General features: G+C 37.8%; 1 protein-coding gene across 1 annotated transcript in view; it reads left to right on the top strand.

Annotated features, from left to right (window-relative positions):
* Positions 1 to 19,541, top strand: part of LOC107302951 (EBF transcription factor 1) — a 118,114-nt gene that overhangs the window by 5,692 nt on the left and 92,881 nt on the right. Inside the window, exon 3 of the mRNA XM_015832117.2 lies at positions 9,510 to 9,651. Within this exon, the coding sequence (XP_015687603.2) occupies positions 9,510 to 9,651 (142 nt within the window). The remainder of the gene's footprint in view (positions 1 to 9,509; positions 9,652 to 19,541) is intronic.

Consider the following 19,541-nt stretch of genomic DNA (forward strand, 5'->3'; position numbering starts at 1 on the left):
GAATATCCATAGACACTCTTTTCATGAGACAACTCATACATTCCTATGGTTTCAGCTTAGTATGTCCCTGTTCTCCATGAAGTATTCATCTCAGCATTCATCACCTGAATTTAGATTGAATAAAAAATATCAAGAAAACATTTTGAAATTGAGTTCTATTGTGAAAAGCAGATAAGACTGTAGTGATGTTATATACTCTTAAAGTTCAGTTTATGGGCTAGCTTCCACACACCTGGTAGACTCCCCTCCTTTAGAACTTTTCCCAGTGTTGACTGTTTAGGGAAGGCGTTCCTGTGGATTTTTATTCTGCTAGTCATTGCCGACTGTAGGGGGTGGTGCTCATCTCACTTTGAGGCCATTGAGCCAGCGCTGTCTGAAGATGCTTTTGCAGTCATGTGGTCAGCATAACATCATGGAGTGCTGTTACTTTTGCAATGAAATGGTACCTATTTATCTAGTCATATTTGCATATTTTCAAACTGCTAGGTTGGCAGGAGCTGGAGCAAGAGCATGGCATATGGGTCTTGAACCTGGGCTGTCAGCTTTCCAGCTGACAAGCCCAGCATCTTAAGTGCTGTGCCATTGTATCACTCTGTTTGGAGAAGAATGGACAGATAATGTGAATGTGTAATACTCAATTTTCACCCTAGAGTTAATTATACGAGACAGTACTTTATTTATTTATTTCATTTATATAGCCATCCATTTTATTTCAAACTCTGAGCAACCCCAGAGTGGTTGTGATAATATAAATTATTTAAGACTATAATGGTGACAAGGCAGAAAATTTAAAAAAACACCCTGGGATTGTACAGTATCTCTTTGATACACACAATACAATCTAAATATTCTGACGAATTGTGGCCATAATGTTATTTCAATTACTATTTGAAAGAACTACACTGTTCTTTTGACTGAAAATATAAAAATGAATGCAAGTAAACAATTTTAACACCTGCAGGAATGATAAAGAAGTGAGAGAAAGTTTTATCTGGATTGTCAAGAAAAAATAATTGATCAAATTTATGCCATCCATGGTAGGAAATGGCAATGTGGAAATATTCTGTATTTTCTTTATTTCTCAATTTCCTATCCTGTCTTTCTTCCAATTAATAATGCTCATGACTACCTGCCTTCAAATCTTTATCACTGATGGAAAAAATCTTATTAAATCATTTTAGCACACATCAATATTATTGTTGACAAATAGGAGATTTAATTTGTTACATTACATAAGCAGCTGAATAAAATGTTATTTGAAGGAGTGGGCTGGAAATAGAGTTTCAATATTACAATGCTTGGAATACAAGGTAGACTTTGTTGATGAACATTAGAAATTAAACTCTGTTTTGGTAATATTATTTTGCTGCAGGTTTGAATAGCATTCATTGGTGATTCAGTGCTGAGTCTCTTCAAGAGATGCAAATGACATGTCATGAGGCTAATTTTAAAAATCAGCAATGAGTGACTATATTTTAATCATCGTGAAGCTTCTACCTAAATTTAGGTCAGGATTTTTGTATCTTGGGACTAGAAGTTGAGTTGCAAAATAATAATAAATCCATGTTGCGAGAATCTGTCTAGAAGTCATTTCAGCCTTTTTACACAGTGTTCAGATGTATAAACAAAAATATATACAGTTAGTCCTCAACTTACAACCACAATTGACTCCAAAATTTATGTTCCTAAGTGAGAAATTTGTTAAGAGAGGTTTGCCCCATTTTATGACTTTTCTTGCCACATTTGTTAACTGAATCACTGCAGTTCTTAAATTCTTCCTAAATTAGTAACACGGTTGTTAAGTGCATCTGGATTCCCCATTGACTATAATAATAATAATAATAATAATAATAATAATAATAATAATAATAATAATAATAATAATAATAATAATAATAATAATAATAATAATAATAATAATAATAATAAGTAGTAGTAGTAGTAGTAGTAGTAGTAGTAGTAGTAGTAGTTGGAAGGGACCTTGGAGGTCATCAAGTCCAACCCCCTGATCAGGCAGGAAACCCTATACCATTTCGGACAAATGGCTGTCCAGTCTCCTCCCAAAAACCTCCAGTGTTGGAGCATTCACCGCTTCTGGAGGCAGGTTGTTCCACTGGTTAATTGTTCTGTCAGGAAGTTCTAGGTTGCTTCTCTCCTTGATTAGTTTCCATCCATTGCTTCTTGTCCTGCCTTCAGGCGCTTTGGAAAATAGCTTGACTCCCTCTTCTTTGTGGCAGCCCCTGAGATATTGGAACACTGCTATCATGTCCCCCCTCATCCTTCTCTTCATTAAACTAGACATACCCAATTCCAACAGCCGTTCCTTATATGCTTTAGCCTCCAGTCCCATAATCATCTTTGTTGCTCTTCTCTGTACTCTTTCTAGAGTTGTTTGTCAGAAGGTTGCAAAAGGTGATCACATGACCCAGGATCACTGCAACCGTCATAAATATGAAACAGTTGCCAAACTTCTGAATATAAATCATTATGGGGATGCTGCAACAGTCATAAGTGTGAAAAATGGTGATAGGTCACTTTTTTCAGTGCCGTTGTAACATTGAATGGTCACTAAACGAACTGTTGTAAGTTGAGGATTACCTGTATTTCCTTCCAATAAAGTATAGTTTACTGAAAATATCAGGAGTGCGCCATAAATTAACTTAACCTAATGATGGATAGTGAAAACAGGGATCAATGCAACTCCTAATCTTGAAATATTAGATGAAGAATTCTGTGAGGGTTCAAAGTGTGAGGAATGGTTGTAAGTCACTTTTTTTAATGCCATTTTTTACTTTGAACAGTCACTAAATGAATGGCTGTAAGTTGAGGACCACCTGTACGTGAAGAGCTGATCGTACCGCAGAATTTTTTTCCCCTCTCTGCTTTTCCCAAAATGAAATCTGTGTTTTCTTCACAACATTTGGATTGGTTTCAGATTTGGCAGGCCTGTCCATACCCATGTTTACCTGAATTTGTCAGCACCTCATTAATCAATTTTTAAACAGGAGTAAATCCTTTTTTCCCCCTTTGTGTGTTGGTATGAGTTTTTTAAAAGGTTGGTTCTTTGCATACATGTTACCTTGTGGCTGTGTTTTTTTAAAGCTAAAACAAAACTTGTTTCTGTTACAAATTAATTTTGCATATGCTTTGATCAAGATGCAGTCCATGAATGCAGCAATTGAAATGAGTTGCCTTTTTAAAGAGATATTTGGACCATAGTTAAGAATTAATTCCCTTCTTGAGAAGTTTTATAGGATTTTCCAGTTTCCAGAATAAACATATGTGTGGCCTTTAGTCATAAAACAGCCAGTGCCATTTACAAGAGAGTTCAGAACATACCAGTTTTTCCCCATCTCACAGAACATTAATATTTAATATTGTATATACTGAATATGTTTTTCTTAAAACTATGTGACCTCTGGTTAATGTATGTATGCAATGTTTGTGTGGAAACAATAGGTTTCTTTTTCTTGTTCTACAGGTGCACTATGAATAATCACTTCTGAAAGTAGACCACCAAATAACCACTTGCATTTTTTCATACTTCCTGATGCTGGAAACAGTTTCTCTAGGGGATTCCTTTTTATAGTACTTTTTTTTTCTCCTAATGACTATAAAAGAACCACCCTGGCATAACATCATTGTAGTAAATCAAATTCTAGTCAAGGAAACTAGGTAGCAAAATTGTGTTATGCAATGAATGGGTTGGACTGAGTCCCCGATTTTGCAGATGTTGTGGGTAGCAAGAATTAAATAACGGATTTCAGTGAGATTACTCTGGTTAAAAAAAAAAGTTAATCAATGTTCTCCTGCGGAGAAAAATATTGCATTCTCTCTTATAGGCTCAGAACTCCCTTTACAGCATTATTTGAAACTCTGATTTAGTTCTTTTAAATGGAATAGTATTAAACAGTTGGATTTGTTAGGATTTATGTTCTTGAAATACTTTAGACTGTTACTTTCTTCTTTTTTTCCTTTATTCCCCTCTATTTGGTTGGTTTTTAAATCTGTGTATTAACAGCATTTTCAGGCAGCCAAAGTTTTCACACACAAAAAAAAACCAGTATCAAAATCAGCCTTAAAATAGAACAGAACAGATTGGGGCATTCCTAATACATTTGGAGGACATCAATGCAGGAAAACTTCCTGATCATTTTTCTTAAGATGACTGTGGCATGTATTTTTTATTGAGTAGGAGCAAAAGCCTTCATCCTTGACACCAGCATATTTGAAAAGTACTAATAAGTTACCAATTTTCAGATTTGTCTCTTCTACCCCTACTCTGGAAACTTACCCCATGTGAAAAAAAACCATAGTTGCTTGTATCTCCCTATCACTTAAGCAAATGGATTAACCATTGTAGAAAAAGGCATAATACTCCAGTGCCTTGACAGTGCAAGGGCCTTAGGTGTCAATGATATTTCATGCATCATGATGTAATTATGTAATGATGCCATGTCATGAACAACAGACCGTATTTCATTTGCATCATTTGCACAACGACATCATGACATGAATAACAGCACAGGTTCCTTCCCACCCATGCAGATGCCCAGGACGAACATTATGTTACAGTATCTCAGTATCTTTGTGTGATTTTTGCATTATCTATTTATAAAATTCAGTAATAGTATAAACATATTGGGGATGCTTGCATTGCTCAGTTGACTTAAATGGCCAGGATTGTATATTGCCCATCAACGTAAAATATATTCTGTACTCCAATGCACAAAATTTGTGCAAACCTTAATATATTTTTACTTTAAAAATTCAAGTTTTATGCATTGATAACATAATACTTTGAATAACAATTATTAGTTAAACCAGGGGTCCCCAGCCCCTGGTCCATGGACCAGTACCGGTCTTCGGCATGCTAGCAACCGGTCCACACAAACAAGGAAAGCCCCATCCACAGGATGCAGGCAGCACACAATGTCATGTCCCCTCCGGTCCATAGAAAAACCTTTCTCCATGAAACCGGTCCCTGGTGCCCAAAAGGTTGGGGACCTCTGAGTTAAACCTTTCCAGTTGAAACAATTCAGTATTCCATATGTAGTATAGTGCTCAGTAGCTGAAAAAGAGCAAAATTAATTCTGGACAGATGAAAGTGACTGATCATAGGAGCCCTGGGGTGCAGTGGTTAGAATGTAGTATTGCAGGCTAACTCTGTCCACAGCCAGGAGTTCAATCCTGACTGTCTCGAGGTTAATTTAGCATTCCATCTTTTTGAAGTCACTAAAATGAGGACCCAGATTGTTGGGGGCAATATGCTAATATTTGTAAACCACTCAGAGAGTGCTGTAAAGCACTATGGAGCAGTATATAAGTCTAAGTACTAGTGCTATTCTATTGGTATTGCTATTGCTTGTATTGAGGGATTGTCACTATATAGTGTTTTGCATGAAATCCCTGTTAAGGCACATTCAGTTTTCTACCCAGTTATGTATTTGCCACGTAGGGAACTGTGTCTATGAACCTTGATTATAGAAACAAATTAAATTTAATTTCAAACTTTTGCTGACGTGTTCCTTTTTTACTATGCTCTAACCAGTGTGCTGGTTCTATCTCGTTCAGTCTCTAGCTTCTAAAACTGTTTAAATATCTGATGAAACGAGCTAATGGCATTTTGTGACAAACCATATCCAGACACAAATCATGTCAACATTCAGAGGCTTGTAAACATTAATAAATTGGGGAGAGGAGGGGAGGGAGGGACAGATTAAATAAACAGAAAATTGGAACTGCTGGATTAAACAGTGTTTTAGGTCAGGAAATGACAAAACATGTTTTTGAGAAATTTACTATGCTTAATGAAATATTACTTTGAAAACTTTGCCTCATTTTCTTCCCTTTTACCCATTTCAAGCCCCATAAGGAAATTCTTGCCAGCAACCCTTTCTGTTCATGCAACTTTGAGAGGGTAACAGCTTCCTTGGAGAATTGAAGAAATGTTTGCCAATCCTTGTAAAGCATTTCACCTCTTCAGAGGCTAAAGCTTCTCAATACCAAGAACAATTAAAGCAAGAGCCTTGCGAAGCAACTGGGGAATTCAGCAAAATAAATCAGAAACCCTCTTCCTTGGCTCTGGAGGGTAGCCTCATTATAAGAGCAGATCTATTAGCCCCTTTGCCATTGTCTTTCATTTCTCAAGTGAGGTGATTCTAATTAAATTAATCTGCATGTCAATCTATCGGTGATCAATCAAAGAGGCTGAGGTCTCCCTTAGCGGCGCTGTGCTTGAGGCTGACAGGGGCTGATAATGGAGGAAGAAATAAACTGTCGAGCAAAGTTAATTAGTCAACATAATAGGTGGATTAAACAGGAGCCAGCTGATTGCAGTTTCACATGTTGAAGCATGAGGTGGGAGCTGAAACTGCAATTAACAGACAATTATTATATTTGGTTGTAAGAGGTCGCATGAATAAACATATCTCAGTGGGTTTCAATTTTTAATCCCCCTTCCTTGTTTAATTTAAGGAGAAGTGTAGGTCATTTCTTCTTATTGTTTTAGCAAAAGTTCTGGAAGGCAGGTTCATAGGAAGGAAGCTGTAATTAGCTTGGGATGCTTAATGAGTGGTAGTGGAATGGAAACATAGCCTTTAGGTTGAATGCATAGTTAGGCAGTGGTAAAAAGCAGTGATGCAGCCACATAGATGCAGAATTTCCCCAAAATGTGAGAGAAAACAGGTTTGTGAAATGCCCCACCAAAATTTTCGTTGGTGATTTGTTTTGGTGATTCATTATTCCCCTTGGTTTTAGAATATGTCCTGTTGAATTTATAACTAACTAGATACAATATTGCATTATTAATCTGTTTCTCCTCTTTTCTCCCACCCCCTCCCTGATCAAACACAACAGTACATTAATATTAGTGTGGACAAGCATTTATTCACAATAAGGATGGTTGTTTTATCCACTCTTATTGTGAATAAATGGCTGTCCACACTAATATTAATATACTGCTGTGTTTGATCATGGTAACAAATTGACTTAATGCATAGGCTATATTTATTTACAGAAATCAAAATCAGTATTATTATTATAACTGTTATTATTTTAAATTTTAAATAAATCTTGGCAGACTCTTGGAGACTTAAAACAATACCAGTTTGAAAGAAACAAACAACATAAATAAAAATTTCAGTACATGTTTATAATACCTCTAATCAGCAATCAGTGCATATAACATAAGTAGATAGCAAAATATCTAAATATTGATGGTCAATAGTTATTCCCTGGAGACCTTCCAGAAAATTTTGATCTTGGGTAAATTTGGGAAGGCCATCACCAAGGGGCCAGCCTAATTTCTTGAGGGAGGCAGTTCCAGAGCATTGGTGCCAAGATGGGAAATCTGCCCTTCTGGGTTCAGTCCTTCCCACCTCACATAATTAGGATATCATGTGGAGATTCTCCCTGAAGACCCTCAGATGGGTCAAATTTGGTAAGAATCAGAAATTCTGGAAATGCCAAACCATATTTGGAATTTTAAATGGAAACTATCGCTTTAAATTGCATCTGGAAGTCTGCTGATAATCAATACAGGACCTGTAAGATTAGTGTAATACAATCATAAAGATAAAAGTGCTGTATATGGATGTGACTTAAGCATACCATCCTTCAACACTGGGAGATAGGTGGTGCTGTAGCAAGCATTACATTTGAGTCCAATTGTTAAGTGGATGACTGTTTTTATTTTCATATTTGCGTAATTGTGTCCTAAGCGATATACACATGCACAGTGGCTACTTCAGGCATGTAGTGAAAGTAATCTAGGGAACACGTTGTTCAAAGGCTAGCACGTTCTCTGACAAGCCTGAACTGCCCCTTCGCTGCAACAAACAAAATTCAAGAGTTGTTTGAAGATTTAAAAATCCAGGAGGATTCAAACAGCAATGTTTCATCCTGCTTGCTAACATAAATGTGATTGTTCTTAAGGCGGCAGTCTCCAACCTTTCTGGCTCTGCAGACTGGTGGAGGAGGTGGCAGCAGTGGGGGCAGGAGAAGGGATGGTTTCACGTGCGTGCCACTTTTACAAATGCAGCTTCACGGACACTTGCCCACCACTTCCATGCCCTGGTTCCAGTGGGCTGCAGCCCAGCACTGAGCAATGAACCAGGGGTTGGGACCCCTGTTTTAAGACATCTACTTAGTATCCTGTTATTTAACTCTTTAAAGAAAAAAACTGTTTTGTAAGATTATTTTAATATAAATCAGACTAAATATAATAAAGAAAAGTGATGAATGAGCTGGTGATAATGAGGGTAATAATAATAATGACAGTATCTAAAGCAGGGGTCCTCAACCCCCGGTCCATGGACCAGTACCGGGCTGCAGCATGCCAGCAACCGGGCCGCACAAACAAGCAAAGCCCCATCTGAGGGACGCAGGCAGCACACCAAACCATGCCCCCTCAGGTCCACAGAAAAACCTCTCTCCACGGAACCGATCCCTGGTGCCCAAAAGGTTGGGGACCTCTGATCTAAAAAAAGACTCAGTTGTCTACTCTACTGCTTAACTCCTTAAAGTTGAAGTTATTTTATACAGCTTCTAAAAGGTCCTTTTAAGATAAATAAGATTCAGCTATAATAAATAATCACTATTGGATCCTATTTTCGATCCATAGTGACTACAGAAAACAATGCATATTTTTTTATCAAAATAACTTAATGGAAATCCTTTATCAACTTGCTCAAAAATTATATTTTATCAATAAAATTATGCTTTATTAATAAATGCATCAGCTTGTTGAGTTTGTGCTTTTTATTTTATTTATTTATTTATTACTAAATGTATATGCTGCCCATCTCACTGCCTAAATTTCACATGTCCTATATTGTACAGCAAAACAATATTTCTATTTCTAGTTGTTCCCAATAGGATAATAAAATTTGCAAAAACAGTGAATTCACACTTGATTGCTACATAAAGACAATGTCTACCTAGATTTGAAAAACAGTATTCATTTAAGTTCTTAAATATTCTTTACATATACAATCTTTCTTTCTCTCCACCATGTTCAGGAGAATTTTGGACAAATACTTATACTCCAGGCTTTAGCAGTATGAGGAATTCAGCTACTCTAATCCAACTTTAGCAACCAATTTTGTTTTTTCACTTGAATCAATTCTCATTTGCAGTGACAACAGTTTATCTATTCTGACATGCATGCTGAAGGATGATGTGGGGTAATATGCAGCCAACTCTTTTTAAAAGGAGTTAATAAAGCTGCTCTTGTTAAAATTATGGTTAACAGTGTATATTCCTTTATACAGCTACAAACTGTGTAATTTGACTAAATGACATCAAAAGCCTGTGATGCCAAAGACCCACTCATCAATAGCACCTCTTGTTAGAGTCATAGAGTCTAGGCACTAGTTATTATGCGAAATAGCTCTGCAATTTTCTGCCACTCCCAGCTGTTATTTAAGATTCTGGGTTTATTAGTCTCTGTGCTTATTTGATTTTAAATTGCATTAAAGTGTTTCCTTATATTGCTGTTCCACTTGCAGGTTGTGGTCTCTACAACAGTCAACGTGGATGGCCACGTCTTGGCAGTGTCGGATAATATGTTTGTGCACAATAACTCCAAACATGGGCGGAGGGCTCGAAGGCTCGATCCTTCGGAAGGTACGCCTTCTTATCTGGAACATGGTAGGCATTTTTTGTTGGTTGCCATTTCTTCTTTCGCTATGGGTCCTTGGGCTTTCTTTCCCCCTATTTTCTTCCCATGCTCAACACTGGTGCAAAATTTTGAAAATATTGCTGAAATGGGACACCAAATTTCCAACCTATTTGAATGATCTACAAATCCAGCTTATGCATTGAAGTAGGGCTTAATATTATTAGGGTAGAGTTATTATCATCACATAATTGATTATTTTTTTGTAAATCTGAAGTAGCCAAGAAACAGTGTTTCTCAACCGTGGTAGCTTGAAATGTGTGGACTTCATCTCCCAGAGTTCCCCAGTCAATATGCTGGCTGGAGAATTCTGGGAGTTGAAGTCTATGTACCTTCAAGTTACCAAGGTTTAGAAACAGTGCTATAGAGAATTATTTTATGTACATTATGTTCTAAATTCACAAATGTTGCTTTCTGTTAGGTACATAATGTTCCTAAACATTTCCAATCCTATGAAGTACAAGATAGTGAGAGTCTCTGCAAATGTGTATATACATTGGATCAGTGACTGTAAAATAGTTGTACTGCATTACCTCTTTTTTTTTTAATTTCAAGAAGCAATAATGTTAACAATTATTGTCGATCTTATAATGCATATCTGGAGTAGGAGAGTGAATCTGTGCCCTCTAAAAGCTGTAAGACCAGGAGCCCCAGTCAACGTAGCCTGTAAGAAGTGATGCTAAGTGTTAGATGTCTATGGAGATTCTCAGTCATCCAGTTCATGGTTGTCCCAAAGGTGCTTTTTTTTCAGGAGGCAACTAGACTTTCTTGTATTTCTTTTGAAGACTTTTCGCTTCTCATCCAAGAAGCTTCTTTAGCTCTGACTAGATGGTGGGGAGTGGAAAGATTTATATTGCTTATATGACCATCTGTCTGCAAGCACTATAAATCCTTCTTGGATGAGAAGCAAAACGTCTTCAAAAGAAACACAAGAAAGTCCAGTTGCCTCCTTAAAAAAAAAGCACCTTTGGGTGTTGGAGTTCAGTATTTAAATGGCCACATGTTCCTTACCTATGGCTTACAGCAAGGATCCCCAACCCCCGGTCCATGGACCAGTACCAGGCCGCGGCATGCCAGCAACTGGGCTACACAAACAAGCAAAGCCCCATCCACGAAATGCAGGCAGCACACACCCCCTCTGGTCCACGGAAAAAGCCTCTCTCCACAGAACCGGTCCCTCGTGCCCAAAAGGTTGGGGACCTCTGGCTTACAGGATGATTATGAAATAATACTATCCTCATTCCTACACCATAATCATAATTTCAAGAATAACATTTTAGTGACTGAATCAGCAACTGAGTTTAGGATCCAATGAGCTATTTTGCAGTGACAATGTGACTTGTTTATGTGAATGAAATTAATCTGAGTCTTTGAATATTTTCTTGCAATAGTCTTCCTGGATGTTTTTTTTTTTTTAACACTTAGAAATACAGACTTTCAAAATATTCATGGATAAAGCATTTTCTTAATCTTATTCCAGCAACATTAACATGGAGAAATCCTATTTATTTATTTTGCTAAACTGTTTGATTTTCCTCTTTCTTCTTTAAAAAGAAATTCTAAATTGATAAACATATAAAACAAACACAGTGTTAACATAGTGATTAACAACTGAAACTATGCAACAACAGTACATTACTGGTACACATCTTTTCTCAAAGTTTTCTTGGAAAATGAAGGCAAGAGGAATCTGAATATAACCTTTAAAAGAAGCAAAGAGGATTCTGAATGTATCTTACTAGAAGATTCCCTGCAGCATGAGACTTACACACTTTACTTTCAAAACTGACAGTGAAAGCTGCAGTTCTGAAATCCATGGGCAGACTGGGGGCCTTTGTGGTAATGCTGTTTATCAAAGCAGAGTTTCACTAGTGTAGTGGTGAAAAGCTTTGTTGGGGTAGATGTATAATGACTACTACTTCCTAACTCCTCTTCCTCTATGGGACAAATAAAAAACCATAAATTGAGAGTAGAGGATGGGTGGTTCCTTATGGTTAAGGTGAAGGGTTAAGGATAAGTAAATGCAGAGTGCATTGTCAGTGATGGGTAAGATAGAAGCAAATAGTGGGTAGACCCAGAGCCAAATGTGGATGGGGTACTTATTTGCTCAACCTCCCCTCCCCTATCACCTTCTTTAACACTTTGTTTCTCTGCAACTGGCCAGCACAGATTCCTCTTGCCAGAAGTATGAAGTGATTGCTTACAGAGGGCTTTTGAAATTAAGCCAAAGACTGCATGAAATTAGACTGAGGTACTGGTTGCCCACCCATGATTTAGATAATACAAAGGCATCTTGTTCCCTCAGCGTCTCCTCCAACTTCCCAGTAAGAAGGAAAAGCTATAGCAGTCCTGGAGCAGGCATAATGCTTGTTTCTCTCACTGATGAAAAAAAAAATGAATAGATAAATTAAAAATTAAACAGATGTGGAAAAAAGAGGAATAGACTTATGCTGTAGTTGGCTGAGTTGGCAGAGTTTAAAAAGTGATATTTTTACTACTGCTGATGGTGTCGCTCACCCATCCTCAAAGAATTGCTGTGTATGATTTTTACCTTGTGCATTAGATCCATATTGCTTTTACTGTAAAACTAAAGAAAGAAAAACTTGTAAGTCTTAATGTACCTCCCCCTCCCTCTTTTATATTCATGAGAACTAGGGAGGGGCTTGTCTGAGTCACTTTATCAGATTAGATTCCTATCCTGGATTCAATTTCCTTTTATCTGGCTGTTATCTTAGTGGCAGCTCTTCCTCTTGCCCCTCAAGGCCACTCCCGATTCTATCTACATTTGGGTAAAGAGATATGAGCCAGCAGTGTGCTGCAGCTGCCAAAAACGCCAACACAGTTCTAGGCTGCATTAACAGAGGGATAGAATCAAGATCACATGAAGTATTTTTTTTTTATAATTTTTTTTATTAATTTTTCAATTAAAACAACAAATACAAATGATGCATGTATGTACACCAACAAACAATAAAGATACTCAAAACATTTTCGGATACACTCGGCAGTCCCCGCCTTGCCTCCACCCTCATCCACTTTACCTCTCCTTCCTCCCCCTAAACCCACAACCTCTCCTCCTTTTCTTACCACCTCTCTACATCCCCTTCGCCTTCTTAACCACCTCATCGAGTGCAACTTGGGGTACCAGCCGAGTANACTGCATCCAGTTTTGGTCACCACGATGTAAAAAAGATGTTGAGACTCTAGAAAGAGTATAGAGAAGAGCAACAAAGATGATTAGGGGACTGGAGGCTAAAGCATATAAGGAACGGCTGCTGGAATTGGGTATGTCTAGTTTAACGAAGAGAAGGACGAGGGGGGACATGATAGCAGTGTTCCAGTATCTCAGGGGCTGCCACAAAGAAGAGGGAGTCAAGCTATGCTCCAAAGCACTTGAAGGCAGGACAAGAAGCAATGGATGGAAACTAATCAAGGAGAGAAGCAATCTAGAACTAAGGAGAAACTTCCTGACAGTTAGAACAATTAATCAGTGGAACAACCTGCCTCCAGAAGTTGTGAATGCTCCAACACTAAAAGTTTTTAAGAAGAGATAGGATAACCTTTTGTCTGACATGGTATAGGGCAGGGGTCCCCAAACTGTGGGCCGTGGCCCACTACCGGGCCTTGGCCACTTGGCCACTGCCAGCACTAGCACAACTCTGCCCTGAGCGTCCCACCGGCACTAGCACCACCCCGAGCATCCCGCCGGTGCTAGTGCTGTCCCACCCCTGAGTGTCCCACTGGTGCTAGCGCCGCCCCGCCCCCAAATGTCCCACCAGTGCTAGTGCCTTCCCTCCCCCAAATGTCCCATTGGCACTAGCACTGCCCATAGCGTCCCGCCAGTGCTAGCGCTGCCCCATTTGTAGCACTTATGCCTGCGCAGCCTCATTTGCATGTGCACATACACTCGTGTGCGCCCGTTTGCATATGCACATGCGGTCATGCATGACCCATTTTTGGGTGCACGCATGGGGTTCATTTTTGCACCTGCGCACACGGCCCATTTGCATGCGTGCATGTAGCGGTGCCTGCCTCCCTTTCCGGGCTGCCAAATCAAAAAGGTTGGAGACCTCTGGTATATGGTTTCCTGCCTGATCAGGGTGTTGGACTAGAAGACCTCCAAGATCCCTTCCAACATTCTATTCTATTCTATTCTATTCTATTCTATTCTATTCTATTCTATTCTATTCTATTCTTTCTCTTTCTCTTTCTCTTTCTCTTTCTCTTTCTCTTTCTCTTTCTCTTTCTCTTTCTCTTTCTCTTTCTCTTTCTCTTTCTCTTTCTCTTTCTCTTTCTCTTTCTATTTCTATTCTAGATTGTGTTTCAGAGAAGCCACATGGACTGGCTCAGCCAAGCCTGTTGAGACTGCAACAAATAGGATATTAATCTCCCACGATTCCAATTAATATTAATATGCATGTATAAATAGCTTGTGCCAATGCTAATAATATTTATCACTTAGTGTATTTGAAAGTTATCTTAGGAAACTAATACCATGTTGAAAAACCATGCAGCATGAAAATATGAACTGCCATCATTGTAGGAATCATTGGTGAAAAAACACAACCTCTTGCCTCATTATTAGGCTGCCCTGTTATTATATCTTATCATTTTACTTTGCATATATGTAAAATGGCTCTCTTTATATTATAGGAGCTACTTACATAATAAATTTGGTCAGGTGGTAAATGCATAATGTATCAGATCCACTTTGCACTTTCCAGCCTAAAATTCTTAGCTCAGCAGTGTTTCTTATTATATAAACATAACTTACATCTGTATTTATTTAGCTTTAACTTTTATATAGACCATGAGACATTTTATACAATAATTCATACTATAGATTTTTTTCCATCCTTGCCAGAAACCTAATTTAATAAACAAACCACTGTCATAATTTTTGGCTGATTTACTAAGGAATGTTCAAGCTGTTATTTTATTAATTAGAAGGAAACGAAGTATGCAGAGAATATCTATTAATTCATCCTTGAAGTTTCTTATACAAACCAAATCCTCCCCTTCTGTTTTTTTTATTAAAAACAAAAAGGATACAGATTTTGTTTTTGTTTTTTGAGAGGACTCAGTGAATACAGGTAGTTCCCGGTTTAAGAACAAGTTCCATTCCCAAGGTCTGTCCTTAAAGTCCAATTTGTTTGTAAACTGGACCAGTGTTATTGTATTATAATAATACATGCTGTAAATACTGTTGTATAATGAACTTGAACCACTGTGTATTTAACTTGAATTGCTGTACATTTAACTTGAATTTTGCTACAATAGGTTCTGTTCTTAATTATGGGTTCCATTTAAACCAGAGTGTTCTTAACCTGGGGATTTGCTGTACCTGCCAATTAGAAGGATAGGCTAAAATTCCTTCAGACTGGAAAGTTTCTGCTTTCACCCTTAGCATAAAGCTACCTGCTCTAAATTCTGTTCATAGTTCCTTTCCACGTAATAAAATAATATGGGGAGAAAAAGCAAAATCAGATTTCAGCTAATAGCGGTTGGTATGAAAATTCTGCTTGCGTGAATTTATACCATATTTTGTAGTTCCACAATCATATTTTAGCATTGGGATTAAAGCATTACTTTTTAGGACTAGGCCTAGTTCTGAAATGATTTATTTTTATTTATCACATTTATACGGCCACGCTGGGATGGCGTGGTGGCTCAGCAGTTAAGATGATGGGCTTGTTGGTTGGAAAGCTGGCAGCACAGGTTTGAGACCCGAGTGCCGTGTGATGGGGTGAGGACCCATCTTTGCTCCAGCTTCTGCCAACCTAGCAGTTCGAAAGCATGCAAATGCAAGTCGATAAATAGATACAATTTCAGTGGGAAGATAATGTCCATGATGTCATGCTGGCCACATGACCACAGAAATGTCTTCGGACAGCACTGGCTCAGTGATCTTGAAACAGAGATGAGCATCGTCCCCCATAGTCAGCAACGACTAGCGGAGTAAAATCTGCAGGGACTTTTACTTTATGGACACCCATCTCACAAGAAATGAATCTGGGCAGCATACAGTAAAAAAAGTATAAAACAGGAATCACGTAAAACACAGTCATGTTAAAAAAAGATTTTTTAAAAAAGAAAAAAGCACATTCAAGAAATTCAGTCAGCATTAGAGTCACTTCTCGATCAGAAGTGCTTTGCTCACAGAAATGCAAGTACAGCATCTCTCTGCTTTTCATTGAAGCCAACTAATAATTCAGGTGCTTCTATATGAGGCTAGAAGTTGCACTGGCTTTATAAGGTACATTTACTTTAACAAATTGATGTCTTAGAGCAGGTAAGAGTTAGCTAGCTGAGGTTCACCATCCTTCCTTCAATGCACATGCATTGCTCTGCTCCTACTGGCCATGTTAGTGCATCTGTTGAAGAAAGGCAGCATTTATTTGATCTCAGAGTGAAAAAGTACCAGGCAGAGCAGCCATGGGTATTGGAGGAAAGAGTCATACATGGCCCTTTCTACCATGGGGAGTTACTCTGCCTGGCGTCTCTAAGGGGGATATGGAGGGAAGTCTATTGACCTCGGTTGCCATTTCTGATTTTACCCCAAATTAAAATTATTTGACTTCGATGGAAAGCAAATGGTGGCAGGGATTGAGATCTGGTGAGAAGAAGAAGTCATGTGTATAACAAAGTCACTTTGATATGATATCTCAGTTTCTTTTTGTTTTCCTAGAAATACATTCTAAATCTGCTAGAATAAGCCAAGGCAGCAATCCTATGTATAGCTTTTCTAGGGAGAAAGGAATACAAAAATAATTTGGCTTTCTTTCTGAAGAAATATCTGAAAGAAACGATTTTGCCTATCCACAATTTGGGACATATTTTATGCATGCACAACATGGTAGATGAGCTTTTGGTCTACTTAAATTACATTTTTAATGATCTTGTTAACTTCAGCTGGGCTGGAATGGAAGGCCTGTGTATGTGTCCTGTTCTCATAAAATTGTCTCCTCCAGGTCATTATACCTTTCTAAGATATTGCTACCCTGTATTTAAGCAACAATCATGTAGTTCCAGGGAAAACTTTTCAAGACTGTGGAAAGATCAACATTCTGGAACTTTGCTATAATATTGGGAAGACAGATTTTCTTCTTGTAATCTTCCTATTTCATCATTTATAAAATTTAAAGAAGCAACAAAGTTCCATGTATATTGCTATACATTGTATGTTAGATGACTATATATTTGTTTAATAAATAAAAAAATAAATAAAATATTATGGACTAGAAAATGAATTAATGTAATGTCAACTTTGTTTTTCCAGGAGTAATCATTCATATAGATTATTCTATACAAGTGCATAATTAGCACAGTGCAATATTTTCTGTTAATTTCATAACCTAACAGTAAATTAATTTTTAGCTATTCTATGTGGCTTTATATTTTGGAATTAATTTTCTCTTTTTAGTCCATTTGTCACATATTGCTAAAAAAGGGAAACTCTCATTAGTTTATTTCACTGTAATCAAGATTGTACTCCATGAATTTTCCTTATCAGGCATGCCTTAATAAATACATTGGTCAGTGCTCAGTTTTTATATTTCAAAAATAATAGCTGGCAGATGCTCATGTAAGCAGCTCTGTTTGGTACAAGGGAAGTAAACCAGTGATTTGTAGTAAAATAGTTTCACTCAGATGTGTCTATTTTTTCTTGTGTTTCAAAATTATATACATTGAGATAAAAAGACCAATATATTCAATCAATGTAGATTTCTAGGACAGTACCTTTTAAAAGAGAACTTCTCTAAATCATAAACTCTCTAGCTCATAAAGAATTTGAAGGAAAAGCGTGAACGGAGCGTTAAATGAAAAATATGTTTTTACTTCTCTCCAAAACTGTGTTTAGAAGTCACTTCCATACTGCTGCCAACTTTTTAAATGGGTCATAGAATATTTTAATGAAATATTTTTGTAAGGGCAAAATGGAACATTTCAAATGAGAACTGATCCATGTTTAAGTATAGAATTTGAGTTTACTGGAGAGGCGGTTTGATGTAGTGGGTAAGGCACCAATATAGAAACTAGGAGACTGGGAGCTTTAGTGTTGCCTTAGGCATGAAGTCAGCTGGATAACCTGGGGCCAGTCATTCTCACTCATCCCTAGAAAGCAAGCAATGGCAAACCACTGCCAAGAAAACCTCAGAGATTTTTCCAGACAGTTGCTAGGAGTCAACACTGGCTTAAAGGCACAAATAATGATAGTAAAATAAAAAAGAGTTTGCTATAGCCCAGTGATGGCGAACCTTTTAGAGACCGAGTGCCCCCAAACTGGCCCCACTCCACCCCCCATCCCTGACCCCGCTCTGCCCCCCATCCCCCACCCCGACTGCCCACAGGACCACTCACCGCCTCCAGGGCCTGCCACAGATCGCCCAGGCAGCCCAGCACCGCTATGGCGGCCACACCCTCTGCCCGTGCCCTGCAGCATCAAGTGCATGATGGGGTGTGAGGGCAGAGTCTTGTCTACGCTACTTGGCTGCCATGTCCTTGGCTGCGCTGCTCCGTGTGGGCCATGCTCGAGGGCGACTCTCCTTCAGGGGGGCTGCTTGAGAGGAGGGGGTCACGGGGGAGGCAAGGCTGGGGCAACGGCATGTGTGCCCACAGAGAGGGCTCCGAGTGCCGCCTCTGGCACCCGTGCCATAGGTTTGCCACCACTGCTATAGCCCATTTCAGAAGTTAGGGGACACTGGATGAATGAGCATCATATCCAGGCTGCTCTTCATGAACAGCACACATATAAAAGAGCCTCTTTCATTTTTTGTAGATTGTATTTGCAATTGGCATTCTTCATTTTCCACATGTGTAGTGAACTCTCTTTTTTTTATTAAAAGTTTTATGAAGATTACAGTATAAACCCCCATACCCACCCCAAAACCCCACCCTCCCGCTCCCCCACTTCCCAGAGCTGAACACAGGGTTACAAATATAATAATCAAAATCTATCTAGCATTAACCAACTATTAAAATAACCAAGTCCATAATGCGCTTTAATTCCCCTTTAACACAAATTTAAACAAATTAAAATTAAACACAATAATAAACGTATTCATAACCTAAATATTAAACAATACAATACTAATATTAAAAATACTAATAATATCATATGATTAAAACTAACAAAAATTCCATTAAAATAAACTATTAATAATAACAATACTCTAGAGTTTATTCATAACCCAAATGAAACTTTTTAGTCCCATATTTATTCTGAATATAATCTATCCATCTTCTCCAGACCGAGATGTATCTTTCTTGTGATTGATCCTTCAAATAAGCGGAAATTTTAGCCATTTCTGCTAAATTTGACACTTTAAGCGTCCATTCTTCTATAGTGGGCAAAGAGTCCTTCTTCCAAAATTGGACTACCAATAATCTTGCAGCTGTTGTAAAATTCAACATCAAATTCATTTCTTTAACATCCAAATCTTCCATAATGCCTAACAAAAATAACTGCGGTGTAAACTTTATCTTTTTCTTAAAAAGTGTAGTGAACTCTCTTAACAATGTACGATTCTCCCTACTGGCAGTTGCCTGTTATCACTGTATTTTTACTTTTCTTTTACACATTACAGTGGACATAGGATATGTATGTGCATGTGTATCAAACATGCAAACAAGATTATCGAAAAACTTAAAAATCTGATAAAACAAAGTGTATGAATGTAGGATGTACCAAATACCAAGCCCCAAAAGAAAGTTATATAAATTATGTTAAATATTTGAATTGATTGTTGTTGTTTTTTAATGTTTCTTTGTTCATTTGATGTATGGCTTTGAACATTTCTAACTACAGTAATGTTTTCTATGAAAAAAATATTAATAGAGTTAATAAAACATTACAATTGGC

Source organism: Protobothrops mucrosquamatus, unplaced genomic scaffold (genome assembly GCF_001527695.2).
Source record: "Protobothrops mucrosquamatus isolate PMUCROS unplaced genomic scaffold, P.Mucros_1.0 scaffold_306, whole genome shotgun sequence".
Lineage (NCBI taxonomy): Eukaryota > Metazoa > Chordata > Lepidosauria > Squamata > Viperidae > Protobothrops > Protobothrops mucrosquamatus.